The sequence below is a fragment of the Schistocerca americana genome, chromosome 3 (genome assembly GCF_021461395.2).
Source record: "Schistocerca americana isolate TAMUIC-IGC-003095 chromosome 3, iqSchAmer2.1, whole genome shotgun sequence".
NCBI classification, from domain to species: Eukaryota; Metazoa; Arthropoda; class Insecta; order Orthoptera; family Acrididae; genus Schistocerca; species Schistocerca americana.
In genome coordinates this window covers 267880921-267903469 of record NC_060121.1, presented here as the reverse complement: position 1 = coordinate 267903469, position 22549 = coordinate 267880921, and the positions used below count along the sequence as shown (strand labels likewise).

The 22549-nt window shown below is 39.2% G+C and overlaps 1 protein-coding gene across 3 annotated transcripts in view; it reads right to left on the bottom strand.

Moving 5' to 3' along the window:
• Nucleotides 1-323: 323 nt before the first annotated feature.
• LOC124605218 (integrin alpha-PS1) overlaps nt 324-22549 on the bottom strand; it is a 575966-nt gene continuing 553740 nt past the window's right edge. For all 3 annotated transcript variants that reach the window (XM_047136765.1, XM_047136766.1, XM_047136767.1), the window contains 3 exons: nt 20549-20675; nt 16276-16500; nt 324-1296 (listed from right to left, as the gene is read on the bottom strand). In XM_047136765.1, coding sequence (XP_046992721.1) covers nt 16282-16500; nt 20549-20675 — 346 coding nt within the window. In that variant the 3' untranslated portion in view covers nt 324-1296; nt 16276-16281. The remainder of the gene's footprint in view (nt 1297-16275; nt 16501-20548; nt 20676-22549) is intronic.

Genomic DNA, 22549 nt, shown 5'->3' with positions numbered 1-22549 from the left:
GCAAACACATTTTCAAATGGCTGTAGCATGGAAACAGTATGTTTCCGGACATGAGTTCCTACTCAAAATGTTATATGCTCACTCTCCTTTGCAAGTCTAGAAGTTTGTAAAGGGAATTTCTGAACACACTGTATAGCCATGCTTATATGGCCAAAGGAGGACACACTGAAATCTCAGTGATGTTTCCAGTCTTATTTACATGCCAGCTGATCATTCACTGCTTAAACAATAGAGTGTGTGGTTCTTAAATTACCCCTATTCCATCCAGGACTTTACAGTATAATAAAAACAAAGTTTACAGCCACTGAAAAAATATCAAAATATTTAAAACAATAATTACAAAATTTTAATAAGATATTCACAAGTAAAATTACATATACATATGTACATAATACATACAAATTATTCTTTTTTTACTTTACAAAAGTCTTGAAAGTGAGATTCATTAGGCACATATGAGCTTTCACAGTACAACAGCCACACAGTGGCACAGTAAAAACAGCATACCATCATTTCAATTGCATTTTTTGCTCATGGTTGATATCTTCATGCCTCTAACTGATGAATAATTAAATAAGCTGGAGAACTTCAGTTTCCAGTTTAGAGGCCTCATAAAAAAAAGTAATGTATACCTAGAAAATTTACTGGTTACCTCTCTAACTGCAGTTTTGAAATTTTTAACTCTCACTGTTATTATTATAAGAAAATTGTTTTGTGTTCATATGTAATTCAGGTGCCTAATATTTCCCTTTCCTAAACAGCATTTAGTGCACAGTGTGTAGGAAATTCACTATATCAGTTCCAAAACAGCAGTGTAACAGTGTGTTTCCAATACACTTACTGAGAAAGGTAATCCAAAAGCACTTATAAAGTACATCAAAAAAATATTGCACACTTCCTAGGTGCAGCAGTTTTCTTCACACAATTTATCGATCTGTTGAAACACTGAAGCAGGCAATTAAATATATTGTAGTCTTTTGACAACTGCTTCCATGCTTAACAGTTCCACAAATTTATGCTCTCCTCAAAGGAAGAAATGTTGCAACAGTCTTCATTGTGCCCCATTACCTAATAATGGACTCTATAAGCACACAGTGTACACCAATGAGTGTCCTGTCACAATCATGCTTAAAAAATGTTTTATCACAGTCTGCACAGCATCAGCAACAGCAACACTAACTTCATTTCCTCTTCTTCTCTCTTCTTCATCTGAGAGACAGAAGCGCATCTGCTTCAGCAATGATGGATCCACCTCAGCAACAACAGTTACTGTGGGTATCACAGCTTTAGATAACACTGTAACATTAACAGCATTTGTGACATATCAAGAAAATGATAAATTAAGAAAAGGTATGTTCCACAGAGCACATGTAGCTGATAACAGATCATAATAAAACATCAAGGTAGTTGACAACAAATAAAATTACTTTGTTTTAGTAAAACACATTAATGTGTTCTGAAATGAAATTGCTGACTATTCTTCTGGTTATATAGGGCAATTCAAAAGGTTGTGAACAAACTGAAGGAGATGACACATACAGGGTGGTCAGAAACATCTGAAGAGCTTGTTCTGCAGAGTAGGTTGTGCTGAAAAATAGCTGTTATGAAAAATAATTACTATGCCGTGCCATTTCTGAGTAATTAGCACTGAAGTTATCCAATCAGGCCATTGAGCAGACAAATTCAAGTGGCCCACCAGAAACAATTAGTGTTAGCTGCTCTCATAGTATAGATGATGGTGTACAATACTGCTCAGCCTTTGTCTTGGGATCAGTCCTTACTACCTCCCCATGTCCAATTTTTATATTGCTCTCTTGTTCTGTTTTAGGAAACTGAACGAAGAAAATGTTTGGTAATACTGTCTCTGTCGGGCCACTTGAAATTGCGTGTGCAATAACCTGATTGGCTAATTTCAATGCTAATTAACTCAGAAATGGCAATGTGTTGACTTTTTTCTTAACAATTATTTCTCAGCACAACTGGCTATAACTACTTACAAGGGGAGGCTACGACATTGGGATCACAGATTTACCGCAAACTTTGTAAACCATCAGTAGGCCATTAAAACAACATAATGTGAAAGTAGTAAGGTGTACTATTCTGGCAATTCCAAGAAAATCACAAGAGAAGTTTACATTTCTATTATGTAACTGATGTGTCTGTGTGAAGGTGCCGGTTGGAAGAAGTAATTGTGGTCGAGCGGTTAGCGTTCGCACATTGCAAACAGGTCATGGAGGAGGTGGCGGTTTGAATTATTCCACAGCTTAACTTTTTTGATCAATTTGTTTTCATCACTGGTCAGTTATTTAATTTATGTGACATTTGAGAGCTAATATAATGGAAAAAACGTGTATTTTCATGATGATGTAGTGAATTTCATATGTTATTTGACTCTTTACTATTTGTAATAACATTTTCAAGGATGAGGGACAGGCTCAGAAAGCCCAAGTCAAACCATGATAAATAATTATGCGAATAACATTATTCACAATCAGCAATATAGTAAGTCACAATTTGCCAGACCACAAGAGTAATGCAGAATTACTCTGTGTAGAACTGTTCTACACATCACAGGTTGCAGGGTGGTATTTCTCACACAGACATGGAAAACAAACTGAAATTCAAGCAAATACATGTGGTTTTTTTTATTATATTATCTCTCAAATGTCATATAAATTGAATAATGTGCAAATTGATGAATAAAATGTTGATTATGGAAATACCTGGTCGCAGGATTCGAACCACTGCCTCCTCCAAGACCCGCTTACAATACACACTAACCGCTTGCCCACAATGACCTGCTACACCCAACACATTCACACAGCTAGATCAGTTACATAACAGATGCGTAAAACCTCTCTTGCGATTTTCTCGGAATTGCCAGAGTAGTGCACTTCACTACTTCCACATTATGTTGTTTTATTGGCCTACTAAAGGTGTTCAAAGTTTGAAGTAAATCTGTGATCCCAACACTGTGGCTCCCCTTATTAATGTGTAGCAATACAATGATAAGAATTACAGAGAATGTAACAAAGTTCAAGAATTTTTTTCATGAACTTCAAATTTGTTCTATGACAGCTCCACTTGGTCACACAAACAACATCTAATTGATAATCCATTTCATTTTACATCGTAAGCATATGTGGAGTCATCAGTTTGAGCACTTTAAAAATATACATTTTGAGTTCTGGAAATATTTTTAGCAAAATTAGGCACAAACACAAAGTCTTTCACATAACCCTATAAAAAAGAAATCAAAGGGTGTCAACACAAGATGTAGGTGGCCAAGAGCAGAACATAGCATTGCCATGTCCAGTATGATCAATCCAATGCTTTGGAAGACATTGATTTAAAAATATCCAAACCCTCCACACCATAAGGTGAGGGTGCTCAATCTTGCTGAAATATGTAATCTGTGGAATCTATACCGAGCTGTGAGAACAGCCATATCTCAAAGTTGTCCAGGTAAATGTCTACTGAAATACTTGGCTCAGTGAAGAACACTATGCCATACAGTTTTTGTACAGACATCACACAGAACACCCTAGCTTTTAGCAGTCACACCGATGTTCGATCACCCAAATAAGCTTCTCTGTATTCTTTATACACATGTGCCACTTAATTTTGCCACATGTGTGGAAGGTTGATGCATCACAAAGTGAGATGTATACAAAATGTTTCTTCCTTCATGGCTTCCAGCACTGTCATAGCACAATTCATACTGTTGCACAGCAGATCTAATTCCTGGGTGCATGTATACATTTTCAAAATTATTACTTGGTGCAGATGGCAGAGGACCAAGTCTGGCTAATATAGCGTGACACAATCAATGTTGCAGAAGGCAAGGTGCCATTGGCAATGCATTGACACATTGAGCCAAGCCATAAGCAAGGAGTGCAAATGGCATAGTGTGACAGCAACCAATATGTCATTCTGCAAGCATCACAGTACAGAATAATAACATGCATTTGTAACATTTGAGCTCAGCCACTCCATGGCATCCTAGTACTGATGGAAAGTGCAAAGGTACAGAAAACTGACAGTAACTGTGACACCACAGTGGGGACAACACCACTGACATGTCCAGTTAATGAGGGCAGATGACTGCCTGCCACTGTGATGTTGTGTCCAGCTTAAGTAGCACCCTTTCAGAAGGAATCCAACAGAATAACCGTCTCACTAGTTACTGGGTAAACTGGGTGGCAGATCATAAGACGTGTTGCCTGCTGCCTCTGGTCGGACTTAGCTGCTGCATATTGCCACTGCTATTTGGTCACATCTTTGACAGACAGAAGATATAGACAACCTGTGCCTTCCCCTGGTAAAGAGCCATATCAGGTGACTGCAAGCTGCAACCTTCAACCTTAAGGGTGAGGCACTGCCTGCATGGCTGTACGTGGTACCGCCTCCCTGGTTGTACACTGTGTTGCTGGATGCATTTGGGCCTCCGCCTTCCATAGTATGCTGTCACAGTATATGCCTTAGTGCATGTCCATCATAGGAGTGCTGGAGTGTGCTGCACTCACTGTTGGTGAGCCACTGTATGCTTTTGCATGAAGAACCCTGATCCAACTAATTGCACATCACTTTGGGTCCTGACCTATGCCAATGCCTGCAGCTTCCAGAGTGCCGGATTCACATTCCTCACCATGCACGGGGTGCATCAGACTGTATCTTTCACCACACTGAAAAAACAGTCCATGTTGTAAAATCGTGAACAATAAATGTATTTCCAGGCAATGCCATTTAAATGATGCCTTGAGCCATATAACAGCCACACTTGCCGGCTCCCTGAGCTTGACTGTTACACATGTAGCGCCACCACCTCACTTGCTCAGCCTCATACCCACTAAAATCCTGAACCTGAGTGATGTACACCTGACATAGTCTTCTTATAAAATTTTAATTATGTGATTTAATTAAAATTTTACAGGAAGGCTTTAATTATGTACGATTTCATTCCCCCCCCCCCCCCCCCTCCCCCCAAGGAACCATGGAAATTGCCATTGGTGGGGAGGCTTGCAAGCCTCAGCGATATGGATAGCAACCACAACAGAGGGGTATCTGTTGAGAGGCCAGACAAACATGTGGTTCCCGAAGAGGGGCAGCAGCCTTTTCAGTAGTTGCAGGGGCAACAGTCTGGATGATTGACTGATCTGGTCTTGTAACATTAACTAAAACAGCATTGCTGTGCTGGTACTGTGTATGGCTGAAAGCAAGGGGAAACTACAGCCGTAATTTTTCCCGAAGGCATGCAGCTTTACTGTATGGTTAAATGGCGATGGCGTCCTCTTGGGTAAAATATTCTGGAGGTAAAATAGTTCCCCATTCGGGCTACCGGGCAGGGACTACTCAGGAGGATGTCGTTATTAGGAGAAAGAAAATTGGTGTTCAATGAATTGGAGCATGGAATGTCAGATCCCTTAATCGGGCAGGTAGGTTAGAAAATTTAGGAAGGGAAATTGGTGGGTTAAAGTTAGATGTAATGGAAATTAGTGAAAGAGGAGGAGGAGGAGGATATTGGTGTTTAATGTCCTGTCGACAACGAGGTCATCAGAGCCGGAGCACAAGCTCGGATTAGGGAAGGATGGGAAAGGAAGTCGGCCGTGCCCTGTCAAAGGAACCATCCCGGCATTTGCCTGGTGTGACCTAGGGAAATCACGGAAAACCTAAATCAGGATGGCCGGACGCGGGATTGAACCATCGTCCTCCCGAATGCGAGTCCAGTGTGCTAACCACTGGGAAATTAGTGAAGTTCAGTGTCAGGAGGAAGAAGACTTTTGGACAGGTGAATACAGGGTTATAAATACAAAATCAAATAGGGGTAATGCATGATTAGGTTTATTAATGAATAAAAAGAATAGGAGTGTGGGTAGGCTACTACAAACAGCATAGTGAACACATTATTGTAGCCAAGATAGACACGAGGCCCACACCTACCACAGTAGTACAAGTTTATAAGCTAACTAGCCCCGCAGATGACTAAGAGATTGAAGAAATGTATGATGAGGTAAAAGAAATTATTCATATAGTGAGGGGAGATGAAAATTTAATAGTCATGGGGGGACCGGTATTCGATAGCAGGAAAAGAAAGGGAAGGAAAAGTAGCAGGTGAATACGGAATGGGGGTAAGGAATGAAAGAGGAAGCTGCCTGGTAGAATTTTGCACAGAGCATAACTTAATCACAGCTAATACTTGGTTTAAGAATCATGAAAGAAGGTTATATATGTGGAAGAGGCCTGGAGTCACCAGAAGGTTTCAGATAGATTATATAATGGTAAGACAGAGATTTAGGAACCAGGTTTTAATTGTAAGACATTTACAGGGGCAGATGTAAACTCCGACCACAATTTATTGGTCATGAACTGTAGACTAAAACTGAATAAACTGCAAAAAGTTAGGAATTTAAGGAGATGGGACCTGGATAAATTGAAAGAACCAGGAGTTGTAGAGAGTTTCAGGGAGAGCATTAGGGAACAATTGATAAATACAGGGGAAATAAATACAGTAGAAAAAGAATGGGTAGCTTTGAAAGATGAAATAGTGAAGGCAGCAAAGGATCAAGTAGGTAAAAAGACGAGAGCTAGTAGAAATCCTTGGGTAACAGAAGAGATATTGAATTTAATTGACAAAAGGAGAAAATATAAAAATGCAGTAAATGAAGGAGGCAAAAAGGCATACAAACGTCTCAAAAATGAGATCGACAGGAAGTGCAAAATGACTAAGCAGGGATGGCTAGAGGACAATTGTAAGGATGTAGAGGCATGTACAGCGAAACCCCGCTTTAACACTTTTCAAGGGACTTCAAAAAAGTTATGTAAAATGTGTGAAAATGTAAAATGTGGGAAATAACATTTTAAGCTGTAAAAGTTACGTATAGCGTAGCCCCTGGCATTTTCACACTTTATGTATGATATATGTACACAACAGGCATCAATAATAGTTATTATCTAATAAAAACTACTGATGTAACTGGATTTGATAATTGTCTGGGAAGTAGAAATGTCTGACTTTATTTCAAGCATCATAACGGATGTTTTTGGAAAGCCTGCAGCTGTCATTCATTATTTAAATAATGAAATACTGCACTTGTCACGTATTTTTCAAGCTTGAAGATGTGTTTCGAGAATTTTTAATTTCAAACGTCATAATCAATGTTTTGGGAAGCCTACAGCTGTCATTAATTACTTAAATAATGAAATACTGCACTAGTTATGTAGTTTTTCCATGTTTAACGACGCATTTCATGAATTTTTTCTCATTGTCAAGTGCAAATATGTACATAAGTATTATGTGTGGTGTTTGAATATGTGTTATTCTGCCTCTCATGCACTGTAGTCATCTTTTTGAGGTTACCAGGTAGTGTGCCTCGTCACTTATGTAGAAAGCCACACACATGCAAGCTATCACTCACACAGTTTGTGTAACATCACACAAAATAATACGAAAATACTGCACCAGACAATGAGAATAAATTCTTGAAACACGTTTTGCTCAGCATGAAAAAAATTCATAGCCAGCGTTGTGTTTAAACTAAAAACACTTGAGCAACGTAAAGTGAATGATGCTGTCAACTAGCGCTACATGCTAAATATGGTTTGACAAAGGTGTCACAATGATCACAACAATCACAAAACTGCATTTGCATGGTAAAGAGTTTGGAAATAGTTAAGCAAAGGTGTCACAATGATCACAACAATCACAAAACTGCATTTGCATGGTAGAGAGTTTGGAAATAGTTAAGAATGGTCATGGTATCTTTATTCGAACGAACCTAGTTATTCCGATCAGCCATCATGCCAAGTAGTGCTTGGCAGTGGCGGGGGGCACGGCACAAATTGTACCAACTTTTATACAAGTTTACCTGTTCAAATCTGCTGAGTAGAGCGCCCTGGTGTCAAGAGACTTAACCACATAATATTTGTAAACATTACTGGATGGTCAACATCACCTCAGTGTCATTTTTTTTCTCGACAAATATTTTTTCATAATGCGTAAATCGCGTGAAAATTATAAATATGTTGACGCAAAATTGGGTGCAAATTAACATTGTGGACATAGGAAATTTGACGGGAATGATAAAAAAATGCCATAAACAGCGGGAAAACGTTAATTCCGGGAACATAAAAGCGGAGTGATACTGTATCACTAGAGGTAAGGCAGAAACTGCCTACAGGAAAATTAAAGAGACCTTTGGAGAAAAGAGAACAACTTGTATGAATATCAAGAGCTCAGATGGAAAACCAGATCCAAGCAAAGAAGGGAAAGAAAATAGGTTGAAGGAGTACATAGAGGGTCTATACAAGGGCGATGTACTAGAGGGCAATATTACAGAAATGGAAAAGGACGTAGATGAAGATGAAATGGGAGATACGATACTTTGTGAAGAGTTTGGCAGAGTACTGAAAGACCTGAGTTGAAACAAGTAGAGAACATTCCATTAGAACTACTGATAGCCTTGGGAGAGCCAGCCCCGACAAGACTCTACCATCTGGTGAGCAAGATGTATGAGACAGGCGAAATACCCTCAGGCTTCAAGAAGAATATAATAATTCCAATCCCAAAGAAAGCAGGTGTTGACAGATGTGAAAATTACCGAACTATCAGTTTAATAAGTCATGGCTGCAAAATACCAACATGAATTCTTTACAGATGAATGGAAAAACTGGTAGAAGCCGACCTTGGGGAAGATCAGTTTGGATTCCACAGAAATGCTGGAACACGTGAGGCAATACTGACCCTACGACTTATCTTGGAAGACAGATTAAGCAAAGGCAAACCTATGTTCCTAGCAATTGTAGATTTAGAGAAAGCTTTTGACAATGTTGACAGGAATACTCTCTTTCAAATTCTGAATGTGGCAGGGGTAAAATACACGGAGTGAAAGGTTGTACAGAAACCAGTTGGCAGTTATAAGAGTCGAGGGGCATGAAAAGCAAGCAGTGGTTGGGAAGGGAGTGAGACAGGGTTGTAGCCTATCCCCGATGTTATTCAATCTGTATATTGAGCAAGCAGTAAAGGAAACAAAAGAAAAATTCTAAGTAGGAATTAAAATCGATGGAGAAGAAATTAAAACTTTGAGGTTTGCCGATGATGGTGTAATTGTGTCAGACAGCAAAGGACCTGGAAGAGCAACTGAACGGAATGGACAGTGTCTTGAAAGGAGGATATAAGATGAACATCAACAAAAGTAAAAAATAAAATCAGGTGATGCTGAGGGAACTGGATTAGGAAATGAGACACTTAAAGTAGTGGAAGAGTTTTGCTACTTGAGGAGCAAAATAATTGATGATGGTCGAAGTAGAGAGAATACAAAGTGTAAACTGGCAATGGCAAGGAAAGCGTTTCTGAAGAAGAGAAATTTGTTAACATCGAGTATAGATTTAAGTGTCAGGAAGTATTTTCTGAAAGTATTTGTATGGAGTGTAGCCATGTATGGAAGTGAAACATGGATGATAAATAGTTCACACAAGAAGAGAATAGAGGCTTTCGAAATGTGACATGACAGAAGAATGCTGAATATCATGTAACTAATGTGGAGGTATTGAGTAGAACTGGGGAGAAGAGGAATTTGTGGCACAACTTTACTAGAAGAAGGGATCGGTTGGTAGGACATGTTCCGAGGCATCAAGGGATCACCAATTTAGTATTGGAGGGCAGCGTGGAAGGTAAAAATCATAGAGGAAGACCAAGAAATGAATACACTAAGCAGATTCAGAAGGATATAGGTTGCAGTTGGTACATCGAGATGAAGCAGCTTGCACAGGATAGGGTAGCATGGAGAGCTGCATCAAACCAGTCTCTGTACTGAAGACCACCACAACAACAACAACAACAACAACGATTTCATTTTCAGCTTTATTTTGAGAAAATGGCAAACCAATGTTTTTCCCATTTGTAGTTCACTGTTGGCTGTGTACATCAATTTCTATGCGCAACATTCAAACAAAAGGTGAATTCTTCCAATGTTTAGTGCTGATACACATGGCTGGCCAATACTTTTTTCTTTCCACAAACATCTTATGTGTTCGAACTGCTGATGCCATTTATGGATGTTAGCATTTGGAAGTGCTCGACTGTACCACTGATGAAATTTTTGCTACTCTGTGATAACCGAACAACAGTTTTTTAAGTTCAAACAAGCAGAAAGCCTTCTGTAGTGAGGTGTCCACAAGAAAGTGGACTGCGCTGTAAATACCTAGTTACGAATAATTTTTCATGTGAAAGTAATTATTGTTGCCAAACTTTCTTCATATTTAAAATCGTGAATATTATACACAAAGGTATTTTACAAAAAAAATTACTTCCTAAAAGGAAGAAGGTTAGGAACATCTGATCAGATGTACTTTAATAGTTCTACTATAAGTAAAATACCTCACTAAAACATTAAAACTAATGCTAAAAATTGCAATTACATCTCATATGAACATAATACTGATTGCAGCAATAAGAATGATAACTACAAGGTTTGTCTGAAAAGTTTGGTGGATGGTTCCAGAAAATGGGAGTTACATGCAAAACACCTTCACTGGCCTTTAAAGTAATCATCATTGGCTACATCACACTTCTGACATCAGTTGCAAAACTGTTAGCAAAACTGTCAGTCAAAGCACTGTGGCCATGTGCTTTTAGATATCTGCATCATTACAGATGAGATAAGAACTGGTGCTACCAATACATTCCAGAGACCCAGTGACAGTCATGGCATGATGTTCATCTTCTTCCCCACCAGGTCTCATCCCCAGTAATGATGCAGATCCAATACATTCCAGAGACCCAGTGACAGTCATGGCATGATGTTCATCTTCTTCCCCACCAGGTCTCATCCCCAGTAATGATGCAGATATGTATGCATGGCCACACATGTATGCATGGCCACAGTGCATCGAGTGATTCTGCAAGAAGCACTTGCTGACAGTTTCCAACAACTTCACAACCTACGTAAGAAGTGTGTTGTAGCTAATGGCAATTACTCTAAAGGCCAGAGAAAGTATTTATTTTCTGAGACTATTCCACAGAACTTTTCAAACACATGTTATTAATATACAACTGAAGACTATTAATTTTTTTGTAATATGTTGCAATGCATATCATATCAGTAGTGATCTCTATATAAACTGGAGATTGAACTTCAACTGTCTAAGCATGTTGACACAAGGTCCTTATACTTTATATCTTGCCCAACTGCAATATGGTGGTGATAAAGTCTCACTAGAATGCAATAGAAAATAATTTCCAATTCTGCACCCATATAAGCTTATTACACCACATATTCCAGATTTCTGCATAAGAACAACACATACTGTTTCAAAACTCCTGCAAAAAACAATGATAATTTTGTTGTTCATGGTATGCTCAATTGTAGTGTTTCCTTTTCCAGATTTAGTACTTCAATGTAGGTGGGAGCAATGCCGTAGAAATTAAGAAGAGAGCAAAAAAGACGAGATACCACTAGTTAACTTCCACGTGCACTTCAGCTTCACAGATAACTTACTACTTTCATCTGTGACATACCTTTCAAACTACTTCAAAAGATTACCTCAAAATTCAGCTGTTTTACTTTTGCAAGTAAGATATCAAAGCTGACAATATCAAGTGCTTTGCCAATATTCATAAGCGTCAATATTTTAGGTTAGCAAGACTTTAGAGGATGATCATTATGTTCCAAGTACAGTAACACGACAGTTGCATTACACTTTTTGGGAATATATACAAGATGTGTACAAAAAGTAATGTAATTTCACTTATTGTATTACACCACTGTGCATAGTAATTTATTTATTTATTTATTTTGCCAAAATGTTTGAAGCTTTCATGGCCATTTGATAAACTATTGCCAGTTGGCTTTGATCTTGAGATTTTTGTCCAACATTTGTTTAACGATTTTCTGATGTTTTAACAGCAAGAGTGGCTGGGTTTGTCAAAGGTTTACTCTCCATTGTTAGTGGAGGACTGGAATCAAGTCAGTGGCTGGAGATCATCTGTACCTGTCACACCAGTGTCAAAGAGCTTTTCTGTGGCATTACTGCTGCTGTTCTCCCCTTGTTATCTGCAGGTGGTGCTTGTTATGAGGAATAGTCAGAATCTGGGCTATGGTGTGTATCGAAAACTTACACGTATGAATCAATACCTTAACAAGCTTTCAGAGCATCACTTGAGCCAGAAATGAGGAATGATTAATACACATGTAACACATGCAAGGCAAATATGTGAGCCACAGCATCTCAGATGCGAGATGCAAGGAGCAATGGGTACTCCATCAGTTGCATAATAAGTGTCCTGAAAGACCACACCCAGTGACACATCACATCAGAAGATGAAACACCAGGTAAGGCCTTTCTGCCATACATCACCAGGTAACAGAGACAATCATATGTATATTGTGCAAACATGATGTAAAGACTATTTACAAACAAAACAAGAAGTTCAAACAGTGTCGCAGACCATTGCAGGAGAAAAGGGACCCACTTGTATGTCATGATACACCATGTGGAAAAGTCTATGCTAGAATGACTGGAGGATCCATCAATCCCACAATCATCGAACATAGAGAGTACTGCAGACTGTAACAAGTGGAGGAATCGAACCACATAGTACGAGACTGAACACATAATAAAATTTGCTGACATGCAAGACTGTGAAGATAAGCTAGCATTATGTTCATGGAAGACATAGAAATTCACAAACAGGGCAATAGTTTTAACAAGAAAGAAGAGAGCCTCAAGGTAAATGGATCCTGGATTTACATGCTGATTGGTGCAGATAACAAGAGGAGTCTTACAGCGTTAATGACCAGGAAAAGGGGAACCACACTTGTAAAAGGTAGAAAAAGCCCTCGGATTTTGGTCCAATAAGTACATAGAATCTTCAGCCAAGGACTTCAACTCTAGTCCACCACCAGCAATGGAAGGTGAACCTTTGACAATGCCAGCCACTTTGACAATGCCACAATGCTGAGGAAGTGTCAGAAAAATCTTTACACAGATGTCACTAAGATCCTGACACAAAATCCAACAACCAATATGTATTGCAAACATGTCTGAAAAGTAGCTGCTGTCAGCTGTCAATAAGATTACGTATGTTTTGATAGTACTGGTGATTATTTATTTTGTATAAAAATTAATAAGGATATTTCCATTAAATTTTGTAATTGGAGTGGAATAAAAATACAGGAAAGATTTAGAAATTTTAAACATTGTTTTTGGAGAGTTTTCTCAGGAGCCTTTAGAAGAAGTCAACAACAATGTTGACCCACTGAAATATGTCACAAGAAGAGATGAAACATGGGCTTTAAGATATAATGCCAAAGCAGGGGCTCAATTGTCCCAGTGGAAACCATCTGTATATGACGGTTATACTCACCGTGTTATTCAAAAAGCATGGTGCACTATGCATTCTTGCCACAAGGTTGGAAAATCAATAAAGAGTGTTACATGGAAGTTCAATAATGTATTCCTAAGGCAATTAGAAAGAAATGGATTTGTGGTGAAACTATTCATGGTTTTTGCACCATAACAAAGCACCTGCTCATGTTTCGTTGCTTGTTTTGGATTCTTCACCAAAAACAATACTGTAATGATATCCCAGCCTCCATGCCTGCATATTTGCAAGATACAGCCCCATGTGACTTTTTACTGTTCCCAGAAATAAAATAAAAGTTAAAGGGCCATTGTTTTACAGACACTAAAAACACAAAGCTGAGTGAGCTAAAACCCGTCACTGAGAAAGTTGCAGAAGTGTTTCGGTGATTGCAAAAAGTACTGGAATTAGTGTATAATATCTAATGGCACCTAGTGTGAAGGGAAAACACTGATGTAGACAAACAGCTAAAATTATTTTTTGAACAGACTTCACGTATGTAGTGAAAACAGTGCCTATCATTTTTATCAAACAAACAAATTAAATGGTGACTCTAACTTTGACTGGAACCTGGAGGAAATGTAAAAAAATCACAGTGTCAACAAGTCCCTTTAAAAAAAATTAAAATGGAAACTGAATTTAGGAAGGACACTGATTGTTTCCGCAGCAGACTTATTTTGAGAGACCCAATGTGTAAGAGATCAGAGTATGACTGGAGTTAGAAAAAGGCAGATAGTTTATTTATAAGTAGATTTTTCAACAGATGATAAAATGAACATAAGAAAACTTGCATTCTTTAATTATTTCCTATGAAGAATAACAATTTAAATAAAAAATTATTTTAGTTTTCTATATTGAAAACAAGAAAAAGATATGCTTATTTCAAATGAAAAAGAGAACAATTTTTTTTGCACGTATCATTTTAAAAATACTTTATGAAGATATAACACTATCTGAACATAACCAAAAAACCTTTCCAGACAAAAAACTCCATTTTGAGAGCTTCTTTCAATCACAAGTGGTGTCAGATAAATCATGGAACACATTTTTTTTCCTCAGCCAGTTTTGGTTGAAAAATGCAGAATTTGTTGTGGGACATAATGGAATATTCCCCCTTCAACCATCAGAGTTTTATGAGAATTTGATACATGGTGGCACTATATGTAGCCTTCAAAATGGCATCTGTAATGGAGGTGCATTCCAAGTAGATACCTGCCATTGACTTTCTTTTGGCGGAAAACTAGAGCATCACAGATACACATATGTATTTGCAAAATGTCTACAGAGACCTGGCAGTGAACAATAGCATGGTGAGTCATTAGGTGACGAGTCTTGCCATCATAGCACCAAGTTCGCGCAAATCTGTCCGATCTTCCACATGCCAGCTGGCCTCATACAGCCATGACTCCTGCAATGTTGGAATATTGTCACAAAAATGCAAATGAACTTCACCTTCTCCTTGACAATGCAAGGCCTCACAGAAGTCTGTGCATCTAAGAGGGCACACAAAACTTCACCGGACTGCTCTTCCTCATCCAATCTACAGCCCTGATCTCACACATTCTGACTTCCATCTGTTCACCCCAGGATGCACTCTGCAGGAAACAGTATGTGGATGATGGGTTTTTTTTTGATGCAGCAGATTATTGGTTCCAATGTCAAAAACTAGAGTGGTATCATGGGGGCATACAGGCCCTCCGAGTGAGGTGGTGCAAGGCTGTCACAGAAAACAGAGATTATGTTGCAAAATAGGTTTTTTGTAGCCAAAAGAGTGAGGAATAATATGATGTACTGGAATTCTGACTAAAGCCAACCTGCTTTCAGAAAAACAAGTGCTGCATTACTTATTGGATGCCCCATGTATAATAATTTGGTATCATCATCTCATTTGAAGTTCTGACGTTTACTTTGTGTCCTAAGGTTCCCAGCACTGAGTGGAGCATCATGACTGTTAAAGAATTGGGATTTTATTTGGAAGGGTGGCAATTCAAATCCCATCTGGGTATCCAGCTTCAGGTTTCCTGTGGTCTCCATAAATCACTTAAGGCAAATCCCATAATGGCTCCTCTGACAGGTACAGCCAATTTCCTTCCTCAGTTCAAGCTTGTGCTCCATCTCTAATGACCTAGTTGTCAAATGGACGTTAAGGGTGCCCCATCATTACACTTTAGACGATAGAAATTGGATACACAGAGTTTGAGAAGAATAATTGATACAGAGGTTGTGGGGCACTCAGTACATGCTTAAAAAGAGTTGTTCGAATATTTTTGTCATTCAGAAAACAATTATTATTAGTCACACTTTTACTGATGCTATCTTTTTCACGATTTTCAAAGAGATTCTCCCAGTTACTTTCCTCATTGTGTAATATGTTTTCGCTATAAAAATGGCCCATGGGCTGTGTGCTTTTACCACACGCATTGTACAACCTGACCAGTTTTGAAATTAAACAGCACATACTTCAAACCAAAACAGCAAAATATTCATTTCTATGGCAATATTTTACTATTCTGTTGTGCGTGAAATCACTTTTAATCCAGACATTTTCCATAAATCTCTATCAAAACTCTAATCAGTTTGCTGGAGCTTCAGCAAAATATTGGGAAAAAAATCACACTTATCCTCAATAAAATTACCACTTCTTTGTGTGTGTGTGTGTGTGTGTGTGTGTGTGTGTGTGTGTGTGTATGTGCGTGCGCGCGCGCGCGCGCGCATGTGCACATGGGTGTGCATGTGCCCGTGCGCGTGTCTGTCTGTCTGTCTGTGTGCATGTGCATAGTTTCCTGGTTTCCATTTCTTATTTATGTCCTGGAATCACCTTTTACAAGTTTTACTGTTACAACTCCTCATGTTACATTAAAGACAGGCACTGTGTTATTAGTTTTAAAAAATAAATTACAAATTCCATTTCATACCTTTTACTATGATGCATAATCACCATTTTCATCACGATGTTTCTCAAGATTGCCAGATAGTGTTGGATCAGGTCGCCGACGCTTGAAGAAGCCCAATTTCCACAGAACCAATGTTAGCAGAATGAGTAGCAGTAGTCCAGCTACAATGGCTACTATAATAATCCATACTGGTACAGATTCTGCCTCTTGTTGTTCCAGTTTATCTGGGAAAGCTTCTGTTTCAGCCTGCAAAAGTTCATACGCAATATCAAACAAAATTATGTATGGGCAAAATATCCTGTTGCTGCATATTAAATCAATTTTATACTGACATTCCAAAGAATGTGTAAGTTGCACCACTATAGTGGGAAGCAGTGGGCAAACATCCTTGGTTTGCACCCAGAATGAAGCTTCACTCTGGAATGGAGTCTGTGCCGATTTGAAACTTATGATAGATTAAAACTGTGACAGATTTGGACTCCAGCCTAGGATATTTCCCTTTCACTGGCAAGTGATCTTTTCTTCCAGGATTGCTAGGACTGCAAGGTATGCGGCAGATTTTCTGTGAAGTTTCTAAGTAGGAGATGAGGTACTGAGTTGTGCTTGCATACCTGTCAGTAGAGCACTTGCTCGTGGCACAGGTCCAAGGTCTGAGACCCAGTCCAGCACACAGTTTTAATCAGCCAAGATGTTTTAACATCCTCAGTTCGTGATTCTTTTCCCACTAAGCAAATATATGCGAGATACTGTTACTGTTTTCTGATACGTGATACGTTTAAACGTAACTGCACCATGTCAAAGACAGTCAGGTCTGTCAACACAACTTTTAAATTAACAAAGTAAATAAACAGACTATACAATGATGGTTCAAAAAATTTGATTTAATATTAAGATTTACAGATGATGATGCTGAACATCGATATATGAAAAACATCGCATACTGTAACAAAATATGCTCAGAAGTACTGTAACGTTACGTATGACAGACATAAAAAATTACAAATTAAATTAACTCGACTGATTTTCAAGAATGAGGTTTTTGCAATTCACTGTAGCACAATGCTATATTGGGAGGAAAACAATTGTAAAAGCAACGGGGCTTGTACTATATAGCTTTTCCACAAATGCCACCCTCAGCAAAATTCTAGTCAATTCACTAATTTTCTTCTTTGGTTGGGAAGTGCTTCATCAATAGCTATCAGTCAGAAATGCCTTTGAGGAGTTTGACCAGATCAGAATACTGAAATCTCTGTAACTGGGTAGATTCAGGGAAGTATTGTTATCAAACACTTCAGCACCCAATTCAATATGTCATGCTCTGAAAATGTACAGCAGAGTAATATAAAATCCATACCTTACTGATAGTGAGTTCATTATTCCCAACTACAAGGTGTACAACTTTACTTCCGCCATTTTTTCCCCAACATTTTAGGCTTTAATGAAACAAATTAGTTATACATATATCATTCAAAGTATTTTCCATCACTGGCCACTACTTTCTCCCATCTTTCGGGCAGTGTACAAATCCCGTGTCGGAAAAATTGTTCATCTTTTGAAGCGATCCACGAATCTATCCAATTTGTAACTTCTTCATGAGATTGGAAGTGTTGGTCAGCCAGGCCAAGCACTATTGATCTAAACAGGTGATAGTCAGAGGGAGCAATGTCTGGAGAATACAGTGCGTGGGGTAGGACTTCCCATTTTAATGCTTCCAAGTACGTTTTGACCTCTTTTGCAACATGGCCTCGAGCGTTGTCATGCTGCAAAATCACTTGATCATGCCGCTTGCTGTATTGCGGCCGCGTGTCTTTCAATGCTCTGCTCAAACACATTAATTGCATTCGATAACAAGCACCTGTGATTGTTTCACTTGGTTTTAACACCTCATAGTACACGACGCTGAGCTGATCCCACCAAATGCATAGCATGATCTTGGAACCGTGAATATTCGGTTTGGTCATCGACATGGAAGCATGGCGGGGATATTCCCATGATTTTTTGTATTTAGGGTTATTGTAATGAACCCATTTTTCATCCTTGGTCACAAAGCGATGCAGAAGTCCCTTTCGTTTTTGCCTCTGAAGCAACTGTTCGCAAACACACAAACGCCGTTCAACATCTCTTGGTTTCAGCACACGCGGGACTCAAGTTCCTTCTTTCTGAATCATGCCCATAGCCTTGAGACATTTTGAAATGGCTTGTTGTGTCACTCCCACTAACTGTGCCAATTCTTCTTGAGTTTGGTGGGAGGCTTCACTAAGCAATGTCTCAAATTCTGCATCTTTAAAAACATTCTCTCTTCCATCTCTATGCCGGTCTATGACGTTAAAATCATCATTCTTGAAGTGCCGAAATGGCTCATGACATGTTCTTTCACTAATAGCACCCTTACCATACATACTTGAGAGCATTCAATTAGACTCAGCTGCTGTTTTCTTCATATCGAACAAAACAGAAACACGTCCTCCAAATGACGAGAATTAGGCTCGTAAACTGACATTTTCAAATGAGAACAACTTTATGATGCAGACACAAATCGGCTAATGTTTGAATGAGGTTATATTGACCAAGGTCCAAGCTAACTGCCTGACATCTGCGATCTGTTTCTTTAGACCGTTACTTACCATTGTTGCCACCTATCGGCAAACAGCGGAAGCAAAGTTGTACACCTTGTATAAGTCTGAAAAGATTTCATTCTTCCATTCATCATGTTCAGTAGAACCATTGATAAAGGAGGAGTATGAAATAGGTCAAGGTATAAATTAACAAAAGAGAAGCAGAAATAAAGCCTGATCATTGTATTAATATCCATCTCAAGTATATTTACTAGTGGCAAATACTGCAAGAGCTGCCAAGGGCTGGAGAGTGGAGGTAGTCATGTAAGCTCCTGTGAGCTCAGTATAGTATGTACTTGAATAACATCACTGTAGTTCACACATGCTGCACAATGTCTACTGATTATATAGTTAAATACACTGAATGGAGAACTTCTGAAGATACTACAAATGTAATAGAATTTCAAAATGAAAAACTCATTTAGAATGTCCATTAATTCTGTACAGAATAGAAACAGAAAGGTTTCACTTTGTGACACATTGCATTGTTAGCCACTTTGTTGATGCTGCACATTTTTCTAGATTCTGACTGAGATAAACTTACGCTGCAGTATTCTTCTACAGCAAAGACATAACTAAGTAAAAATCTGTGCTATTCACATGTTTATTTGTATGTAAAAGCCAACTGGCATTTTCTTTAGTATGAGACTGTGTTTGCAAGATTCGTGTGCTGATTTCAAATTCTAGATTTGCATATTTTACTGTAAACGTTACTTCTGAATAATCTTTCACTGACTGTATCAATACCCATATGTATTGTGAAACTTCGAATATTCGCGAGTGCTGCAATAAATTCCTACTGTTCTTGTCACTTGTAGGCTTAAACTTATTTGTGGTCTTATAAAATTTTTGAGAATAGTGGGCCTATCCTCATTCAAAACCTCTAATTGTATTGTATAATTATGTGAGAAGAAGGTTATTTATGAGAATTTTTCGACACTTGCAAAACTATATTTTCGTAAGTTGCCGGTATGAGAGTTTTCAGGTAATTTATTTCATAGCAAATCAGTGATTGTGATTCAGTATTAATACAAAAGAATAGATCAACCTGAATTTGATTGTAAATCGATGCAAATAAAAGTGCCTTTTTGAGAAGTTATCTTTGTTCTGTGCACAATCTAATTTGTAGTAAATTGGAGTTTGAGATTTAGTTATTGTAGCAGATATTCTAACAAACATATTGCATTACATTTAGTTTTGCCTTAAAGAGGAGTATATATATTATCTACATTTATCATAAATGAACTCTATAGCTCGATCAACATCAAACTGAAAAATTAGGGAGGGTGCTATAAGTGCATAAATAATTCTGCATGATGTTTGCTAAGTAATAAACGGCAACAGAAAAAAAGCGCACAGAAAATATGTCGCAAACAGCAACAATAATTGCTTAAAACTTGCTGTAACATATAATAAATTAGATTGGGAGAACAAAGAAATAAACGAATAACAAGGTGTTTTGCATCAAGGCGGACTCAATTTTCTGATATTACTGTAATTCTCCCCCTCCCTTCGCCCCTCCGCCTCTCCCTCCCCCAGCACCCTCACCCCCCCCCCCCCCTCTCTCTCTCTCTCTCTCTCTCTCTCTCTCTCTCTCTCTCTCTCACACACACACACACACACACACACACACACACACACACACACACTTTTTCTGCACTTCAAGGAGAGATACAAACCTCTGCTTCATCATCAGCTGTATTTTGATGAATGGCTGGACTCTCTGGCAGCTCTATCCTGGCATGAGAACGTATTCGCACAGAGTCAACTTTTGGGTAGTCTTCAACCAGTGTTGAATTCCAGAGCCTGAACCAGAGAACAAGTGTAATGAAAAACAATGTAACTCTGTATGTATTTTTAAATTACTGATATGAATATAATAGAGGGAAACATTCCACGTGGGAAAAATATATCTAAAAACAAAGATGATGTAACTTACCAAACAAAACCGTTGGTATGTTGATAGACACACAAACAAACACAAACACACACACAAAATTCAAGCTTTCGCAACCCACGGTTGCTTCATCAGGAAAGAGGGAAGGAGAGGGAAAAACGAAAGGATGTGGGTTTTAAGGGAGAGGGTAAGGAGTCATTCCAATCCCGGGAGCGGAAAGACTTACCTTAGGAGAAAAAAGGACAGATATACACTCGCGCGCGCACACACACACACACACATATCCATCCACACATATACAGACACAAGCAGACATTTGTAAAGACAAAGAGTTTGGGCAGAAATGTCAGTCGAAGTACAGAGGCAAAGATGTTGTTGAATGACAGGTGAGGTATGAGCGGCGGCAACATGAAATTAGCGGAGGTTGAGGCCTGGTGGGTAACGGGAAGAGAGGATATACTGAAGGGCAAGTTCCCATCTCTGGAGTTCTGACAGGTTGGTGTTAGTGGGAAGTATCCAGATAACCCGGACGGTGTAACACTGTGCCAAGATAGGCATGTTTAGCCACAGGGTGATCCTCATTACCAACAAACACTGTCTGCTGTGTCCATTCAAGCGAATGGACAGTTTGTTGCTGGTCATTCCCACATAGAAAGCTTCACAGTCTAGGCAGGTCAGTTGGTAAATCACATGGGTGCTTTCACACGTGGCTCTGCCTTTGATCGTGTACACCTTCCAGGTTACAGGACTGGAGTAGGTGGTGGTGGGAGAGTGCATGGGACAGGTTTTACACCAGGGACGGTTACAAGGGTAGGAGCAGAGGGTAGAGAAGGTGGCTTGGGGATTTCATAGGGATGAACCAAGAGGATACGAAGGTTAGGTGGACGGCTGAAAGACACTCTTGGTGGAGTGGAGAGGATTTCATGAAGGATGAATCTCATTTCAGGGCAGGATTTGAGGAAGTAGTATCCCTGCTGGAGAGCCACATTCAGAGTCTGATCCAGTCCCGGAAAGTATCCTGTCACAAGTGGGGCACTTTTGGGGTTCTTCTGTGGGAGGTTCTGGGTTTGAGGGAATGAGGAAGTGGCTCTGGTTATTTGCTTCTGTACCAGGTCGGGATGGTAGTTGCGGGATGCGAAAGCTGTTTTCAGGTTGTTGGTGTAATGGTTCAGGGAATCCGGACTGGAGCAGATTCGTTTGCCACGAAGACCTAGGCTGTAGGGAAGGGACCGTTTGATATGGAATGGGTGGCAGCTGTCATAATGGAGGTACTGTTGCTTGTTGGTGGGTTTGATGTGGACGGATGTGTGAAGCTGGCCATTGGACAGATGGAGGTCAACGTCAAGGAAAGTGGCATGGGATCTGGAGTAGGACCAGGTGAATCTGATGGAACCAAAGGAGTTGCGCTTGGAGAGGAAATTCTAGAATTGTTCTTCACTGAGAGTCCAGACCGTGAAGATGTCATCAATAAATCTGTACCAAACTGTGGGTTGGCAGGCCTGGGTAACCAAGAAGGCTTCCTCTAAGCGACCCATAAATAGGTTGGCATATGAGGGGGCCATCCTGGTACCCATGGCTGTTCCCTTTAATTGTTGGTATGTCTGGCCTTCAAAAGTGAAGAAGTTTTGGGTCAGGCTAAGGTAATGAGGAAAGAGGTTTTAGGTAAGGTGGCGGGAGATCGGCGTGAAAGGAAGTGCTCAATTGCAGTGAGGCCCAGGACGTGCGGAATATTTGTGTATAAAGAAGTGGCATCAATGGTTACAAGGATGGTTTCCGGGGATAA